We start from the raw sequence: 8125 nt of genomic DNA on the forward strand, positions 1-8125 counted from the left end.
CACTTTCTTCCAATACATAGCTATTAAACGCTTTCCTTGAAGTATACAGATGTCAATGAATCTACGAGTGCTTCTACAATGTACCAAATTCTCAGGTAAAATCCCCAAAATCAAAATTTCTGGTTTCATTGGGAGATTGACAGATACCATCTGACAAATTAGCAAAATTACCTTTTTCCAAAACTCCTGCACCTTAGGATTTTTGAACATAAAAAGACTTACATTTTTGTGATTGATATAAAGTCAACTTAAATAAGTAAATGGAACAAACTGAATCATATTACCAATACTTAAACTTTCCCACAAATTTAAGTGAACTCAAAACAACTAAGTTATTACTTAGTCAATTATTTTTTGAGTTAGGTTAAATTCATGTGAATGAGTCAGTCCAAATTATTGTGCGGTTTAAGTTATGTTAAATTACTACTTTTATTAAGATGGGCTGTTAGGTTTTACAGTGTGCGTATTAAGAGTTCATTCTATAGGTATGCGTGTTTGAATATATGCGCAGAATATTTAGTCCTTCCCTAAAAAAATCAACCCTCAACAAACTACTTGTCTGGCCTTAATTTACAATACAGAATTTTATCGTTTCGCCGTAGCCACGAGAACCGACATCGCAGACAATTTATCCCGACAACGATTATCTGCACAGGGGGATAATCGCATATCTTACACATCTTATCATAAATTAAGAATAGTTACAAAATTTTAATAAAAGCTCTGGGAATTGGGGGTCCCGTCTGCTCCACTAGCACCAGCTCCAGCTCCTCCCCACGAGCGGCAGCGTAACACCGCAGGCCAGAGAGAGACTGCCGGTTCAGGCAGTCCTGCAGCCGTGGCCGTCCTCAGAGTCTCTGCTAGGACAGAGAAACTCGAGATTACATCATGTGACACACAGAAAATGAAGCAGAAGGGAATAAAAGCGTGTGGTTAGTGCACGTCTGACTCTAGTTCTGTATTAAACGGCTGAAGTGTCTCCTATAGAAACCATACGGGTCGCTACAGGTTTACTGCGTTGTGTCTCGTCTGTTTTACCTGGGATAGCAATGGAAAACAGTCCCAGACACTACTAGTCGTAGTAGTTTTAGCACTAAACCCTCATGGTTTTCTCTAGCTGTCAGTGTCAATCATCTTTCACAGAGACGATCACAATAACTGATGACAGATTACAAATGAATAAAATATCATCTGAAGGGGACCGTTGACAATTATCGTCACACTGTTTCTGTGGTGTCGGTCGTTCTCTCACCCTCTCCGGCAGCGGCCCTCTTCTCCTCAGCTCCCACAGAGCTTTTAGAGCCGCTGCGTCCCTCGCCGGCCTCTTATTGCTCCCGGACCCCTCGGGGAACTCCTCCTGACCGACCCGGACCGTGAACCTAACAGAGGGAAAGATGAGGAAGGAGAATATAATCTTTATTCCATGTGCACAACATGGACATGAACCAAGCCCATGTACCCATCTACACAAACACAGCTCAGTGTGTGATCAGTCCTGACACGCTTGTATGTAAATGCTTCTTCTGTCACCGAAATAAGAGCGCACAGTTTATCTGTCAATCAGGTGCGCATGAAAGTTGTGTTCGTTTCTATAGCAACAGTCGGCTGTCGACCACTGATCTGTGCTCTCGACACGGTTTCTTTCAGAATTAAAGTATACTGTACTGATATACTGTACCATAACACTGAATATTCAGCAATATTACTAGTCTGACTGCACTGACACTATTGGATGAGAGCTGAACGGGATGACATCACTGTTCTCTGAAGAACTGCTTTATAGATGAAATCAACTCATTTAATAATTGATGATAATTTCCAGCTCTGGCTTCTCTTGTGTTATCGTGTCCCTGGCTGTTTTACAAGGCTTCTTTATTTCTGTGTGTTGACCCTCGATTGGTCGGCACCCTTTGGGTTTTATTGGCCAGGCTGTGTTCTCTTGATGTCTTTATTGGCATCTCTGGTAATAATACTATTGACTGACTCTCATCTCCGCCTGCATCTGAGCCCCTTTTGATCTCATTTCGTAATGATCCCAGTTTATGGCCGATATCCCCTTTAAACTAGTAATGGTGAATTAGTGCTCAGTGTCTTCAGATCAGTGCTCTCTTCATTGAATCCTCTGGAGATGAAAAGCTCCACAGTTTTCATGTCAGATTGAACTGTTCCATTGGTGTTCCTTAGGCTTGTGTCTACTGAATCAGTGTCACGGCCTATACTCGCTGCCACCATTAATGTTGACCAAAGAACAAAAGAAAAAGAAAATCACTCACTGAACTTAAGGCCCACCCACAATTGGTCTGGCCCATCCAAACCTGGAATCCTGGCGCCGTGCCTCTGCTACTCTCTGATTATGTTATCCATTATGTGCATTTTTCTATCTAGGCGCGTTCACTACGGAGATGGAGAATGAAGATTTTCAACTTCATATTTTGCAGCTGAAAACAGAAAACACTAGTTTATTAATAAAAATAAAATGCAATAAAAATCAATGCATATGCGTGTCACCGGATTTACAAATACACATCTTGCTTGTTGCACGCACACATATTATGTCGAAATAAGAAGATATTATGTTGAAATAACACTTCATAATACATAAGAATATTTGATTGAATGCTGAATGTTGTGCTTGTTCAATTTAAATTAAAACCTGAATTTAGATAATTAAAATAATTGAATATTATATATTGGGTGGGCAAGTTTTCCTCATTTATTAAGTAGCCTATTTATACATAATTGCGCAGCTCCCCTGTCAATGATCTAGCACCCCCTTTAGCACCTGCGTTAATAATTCTCTGGCGCCGCCCTAAGAGCGTTTTTTTGTTTTAGCTACCAAATCAGACGGACCAAACAAAGTCATTTTTTCAAATCTATGTTTTGGGCTAAATTTGGACCAAATCAGACGGACCAAACAAAGACCAATTTTCAACGTCTATGTTTGGGCTAAATTTGGACCAAATCAGACGGACCAAACAAAGACCACTTTTCAACGTCTTTTTTTGGGCCAAATGAAGGCTATGACGGGCCGACCTGATTTAGCCCAAAAAACAACGTCTTAATGACGTCCGGTGCTGGGTGGGAATATAGATAAAGATAAATCTTTTTCTTTTTTATTCAAGCCTCCCTGAAGAAGCTTGTACTGAAACGTCGCGCTAGGCTTGTTTGATCATTTAATTTTTTTATTTTTCACTCATAATATTATTTCTCAGTACACTTGAAGGATGGATGTCTTTAGAGGTCGTGGGAGACAAAAACAAATACCGTGTTTTAACAAGAACTGGAGTAGGCTATGTCAGAAAAGAAAATGAAGACTCAAAATTATTTATAGAAAATTTACCCATTTCAACTTGTTTTTATTATTTCTCAATCGTTTCCTGCACTTACTCCACTTGCCCGAGCTTAGCGCTTGTTTATCCCGGCTGGACATGTGGCAGAGAGAGAAGTTTGTGAAATAAAACTTGCCATTGATGTACAAGTGATTGCAAAAGGCCTGTGTGTGTGTTTTGAGAAATATCTTTATACTGCAAGGCTATATTTATTTTCAGTTGTTATTTATTATTTTATTGCCATTTTCTGTTTTCATACAGAAGTTTTGTTTGCTAAATACATTTTTTTAGTTGGATATTGGATGTGAAAAGAAGGAAATGGTTCTTCCGTAACACTGCACTTTAGATGTGTGTGAATTTCCCACACCAGGAGTAATTTATATAGTTATATTTTATAGCGATTACTGTTCAAAATATGTTCTATGTAAAATGTTCTATTAAAGAGAAGATGGAAAATAAATATTTGTGTGTGCTGTGTAAAGTGGTTAGAAAAAATGAAATCTAAATCGGCTAAAATCGGCATCGGCAGCTCAAACTCAATGAGAAATTGAGCAGGATTTGCACAGCTGTCTGGCTCACCAGCTTTCAGCAGAGCAGTTGGTACAATAGACGGCTGTCATATCCGTATCAAACCTCCAGCAAATAACTCCCACTGCTACTTCAACAGAAAGCTGTTTCACTCCATCCAACTCCAGGCCATCACTGATCACTGGGGGAAATTCCTTGATGTGTTTGTGGGATATACTGGGTACATGGAGTTAATCACGATGCCAGGGTGCTGAGGAACAGTCCAGTGTATGCTGGCGGCCTTTATCCACCTGCAGGCAAGTGCATCCTCGGGGATGGAGGCTATCCTTGCCTGAGTGCACCCATCTGCCTCATCACCCCGTACAGAGAGCCGGTGCAGAACCCTGTGCAGGCGCGTTTCAACAGCAAGCACTCCCGTGCCCGCAACATCGTGGAGAGAGCTTTTGGGATGCTGAAGACACGCTGGCGCTGCATTTTCTTCAAGGCCTTGGAGGTGAGCCCTGCCTTCGTGCCTGAGATTGTTGCGTGCTGCGCTGTGCTTCACAATCTCGCTCTAGCCAATGGGGACATCGTTGAGCCAGAGGATGAGGAAGACCATGATGACGGCCCCCCTGATCCCCACAACCTTGAAGCAAGAGTGGGAGAACAAGTGCGGGACAATCTGGCTGCTGCTGTGTCTGCTCCAAACATCCCTGTGCCGGCTCTCCATGAGCATGACTACCTTTAAAACATTAAGAAAGATAAAAATGTTTTCATGTTGTCAGCATTCAGTTTCTTGACAAATGTCATTTTATAGGTTTACAATTACATGCAAATATTTGTTAGAGCTTTAAAACCTTTTGTAGTGTAGAGGGATACACCAATGAACTGGTTAGAAGAAGATTGCTGGTCAATCAGCAAGGCTCTTTACTCCAGGTTGGTCCAGGGTCATTGTCCCTGTAAATAAATGGAGTTAATCACTTTTGATAAAAACATCTGGCAAATGCATAAATGTGATTGATATTTGTAAAGCATTTTTTGAACCAGTCATGGGCATAAACGGTCAAAGCTGTTTAGTTTGTCAAGGAATTACTATAATGCAAAATGCATACATAAATTTACTACAACTTATATTTGGTGGGTTAAAGGGTTAGTTCACCTCAACATATAAATACAGCAATTGTTTACGGTTTACTATTTACTTATTTAATGTTTTTTTATTGTTTAAATACAAAAGGGAATTTTTGTCAAGTTTGTTCTGCTGGTTTCATACAATATCAGTCAATGGAGCCCAACTTTCAGAAGCTTCCTGGCATTATTTAATGACGCTTCTGAAAGTCCATTGACTGATATTGTATTAAACCAAACAGTACAAACCTGACCAAAATCCCCTTTTGTGTTCAGGAAAACAAAAAACAGAGGGATCAAACAACATCAAGGTGAGTAAATAATGACTATTGAATTATTACTATTATGATTTATTTGCTTGGGTTAAGTAACCCTTTAGTCACTATTTTACTGTGTGTAATTTGTGTAAACAGTCTCAAGTTCAGCTTTGGTCATGGAGGGCTATTATCCAGCAGAGTTTTTCCAACCCTAATTATACACCCCTGAATCAATTTAAACCAATTAATAACTGACTACTTGAAATTTACTGACAGGTGTGCTGGAACTTAACCCTCCACGACCTGCCTTTAAGATCCTTGCATGAACTCTGTAAACCTTTAAAAGTCATATAATACACTCCAGTAAAACCAGTGTTTTAAAGTGTTTTTTCTTCTTACATTACACCATACATTCACTAATTATTAATCAACGTTTCATAAATATTTAATTTATGAATTTGATTACAATCTTAAAGTATCACAAAATTTCTAGAAGTCTATAATGTACTGTGAATGCCTAGAAATAGTTTGTTTTATATACATATTATTGTACAAAATTCTTAGGCCACCATTTGTAGTTGTTGCACAGTACTGCGTGTATATATATATCAGTACCGTATCTATATATAGATTCCCATTTTTATTCACAAATTTAATTCACATCAACCCAAATGTGCAAAAGATCAGAAGATGTTTTTTGTCAAATAATTTATTTTTTGGCGAGCATCTGAAGAACAGAAAGGAACCTTTCATCCCTTTCGTTGGTTTCTCTTTCTCTCCTTTCCTCTCTCTCGACTGCCTCCCGGTGCCATCTCTCTTCTCTTTCTCTTACTTCTCTTTCTTGTCTTTCCTCTCTCTCTCGTCTCTCCCGTTCTCTTCTGTCCTCCTTCTCCTCCATTTCTCTCCACAGCCTCTCCTCCCTCTCAGCTGCCTTCCGCTCTCTCTCCTCTTCTCGCTCCTCCATGTCCCGGATCAGCTCCTCCACATCTATAGCCCTTTTCCTAGCTCTTGCTGGCTCTGGCCTCACTGAGGATGAAGAGACCACAGCAGCATCCGGCCCACATGAGGCAACGAGGGCAGGAGGAGAGATGGAGGGTCTGCCCCCAATTGCCTCATCCATGGCAGTGTACCACTTCCAGGATGCTGCTGTGGGCTCTCCATCCTCAGTGCTCACCCTCGTCTGCGGACATTTCAGATCCTGCAAAAATGCACAAGCATGATACAAAAGCAGTCATTTTAACAGCACAATATTTAATCATTTAATTTATGTATTAGAAGTAACAAAATGATCTTACTTTGTATTTTTGTTTCAGGTTTTCCCATTTTTTTTTAACAAACGCCGCCGTCACCCTGCCTTGCAGGCTCTGCTCCTCCACAAAAGATCTGCAGCAAGAGAGAAATCAAGAATGAAAAAGTTATATCTCTGTTTGAAAATACAATAATTGAAATGTACTGCAAATAAAGTATTCAATTGATTTTTAAATATTTCTGTATACTCACTCAAAGCCTTTGATGGCAGCATTACGCTTTCCGGTGAAGAGCGCTTCATGAGCCACTCTCCACCGGATAAGCAGCCGCGTGTGCTCATCCGTCCCTGTAACATCCAGACAAGACTCACGTTACCTCTGTGATTTATGAGCTCAATACTACATTTACATGTTGAGGTTGTTGCTAATAAATAGCTTTTTATCCATCATAAATGTTCAACAATTTTTCAACAGTACTAATGGATAAATGAAATAGAGTACTTATGTTTAGTTACTTTATGTAAAATGCATTAAAATAATAAAAACAGTGTTAACAACAGTGAATTCTCCTAAACAATAGTACACACACGTCACTCAGATGTCTATTTCATATCAGTTACACGTAGTAATCTTGCCAGATTTTGAATAAATATTTAGTAATGGTATTTCAGATGTATACGGTTTAAAATGTATGCAAATACAGTTTAAAGACGTATGTGTCCTTATGGAGCTCCTCTATCCAATAAAATGTGATTTACGGCAAAATCACAAATTTACCATATTATATAGCGTCTTTGCACCTTCAACAGTTCAACAATTTACTGTACAGAAAGTTAGTTCAACACATGCGATTTGGTTTGTATTTGTAATACTCACATTTGAAAACACTCTCGTCCACCCTTTCCGTCATGTTTGAGTATGAAATATCTACTACTTGTTCTTTTTTATATCGTATCCTCTCGCGTGGCCTCCTGGGATAGATGAGTACAAGCTGAAAAGCACTCAAATGTCTGGGTGAAAGCAGGAGATCATCCGGGAACTTCTCGCCTACTCTTTTAGGAATACTGATGTTTCGAACGTACTGCTTCTTTCACGTACTGTTTTCGCCTACTATATAGTAGGAAAGTAGGCATATTGGAACGCACTATCGTCCAAATCTCGCGATAATTAGTACGTCAACCAGGTAATTCTCGCCTACTCTTTTATGAATACTGAGGATTCGAACGTACTTTTTTGCTTGCCTACTCTTTTTCCCATACTATATAGTAGGGAAGTATGCGGTTTGGAACGGAGCCAGTGTGTATCTGTCAAAATAGTCAGAGATGGAGAAGAAACGCAAGGAATGTGCAGAGAAATAGCGTGAAAAAAGAAACGGGCCCTTCAAGTGTCTGATGAGGATATTGAGGAGGATCAGGAGAGAATGAGTGAGTGTAGAGAACTGTGGTAAGCAGAACTAGGCTACTTTCAGAACGCTGAGGCGATGAGTGTAGGAACCCATTAAGTTACCCAGTTACGCATTATTTACACATCTGCATAGTTGACGATTACGCATTTTACTAGTATTGTAATGAGACGCGTTTGTAAACCATGTTTTCTGCCAAAATAAAAGATCATGTGTTTATCTCTTTCTAGCATATAAATTAGTACAAAACTAATT

General features: G+C 39.6%; 1 protein-coding gene across 1 annotated transcript; it reads right to left on the reverse strand.

The window, feature by feature from the left end:
- Positions 1–5831: 5831 nt before the first annotated feature.
- Positions 5832–7698, reverse strand: LOC143726128 (uncharacterized). Its single transcript, XM_077219177.1, has 4 exons — positions 7345–7698; positions 6722–6815; positions 6517–6604; positions 5832–6419 (listed from the first exon to the last, which is right to left on the reverse strand). Exons 1-4 carry the CDS (start codon positions 7376–7378, stop codon positions 5931–5933), a joined length of 705 nt encoding a protein of 234 aa, XP_077075292.1. The 5' UTR covers positions 7379–7698; the 3' UTR covers positions 5832–5930.
- Between the last annotated feature and the right edge of the window lie 427 nt (positions 7699–8125).

This window comes from Siphateles boraxobius, unplaced genomic scaffold, assembly GCF_051911475.1.
Source record: "Siphateles boraxobius isolate OS27281-9 unplaced genomic scaffold, OSU_SipBor_1 77, whole genome shotgun sequence".
Classification (NCBI taxonomy): domain Eukaryota; kingdom Metazoa; phylum Chordata; class Actinopteri; order Cypriniformes; family Leuciscidae; genus Siphateles; species Siphateles boraxobius.

What these genes read in the sequence shown, in the direction of transcription:
- LOC143726128 (XM_077219177.1), bottom strand. Translation starts at nt 7,378, where the DNA reads ATGACGGAAAGGGTGGACGAGAGTGTTTTCAAAT. An exon ending in GGACGAGAGTGTTTTCAAAT is followed by an intron (nt 6,816 to 7,344) that starts GTGAGTATTACA and finishes TGGATGTTACAG; the next exon opens with GGACGGATGAGCACACGCGG. An exon ending in ACCTGAAACAAAAATACAAA is followed by an intron (nt 6,420 to 6,516) that starts GTAAGATCATTT and finishes GCATTTTTGCAG; the next exon opens with GATCTGAAATGTCCGCAGAC.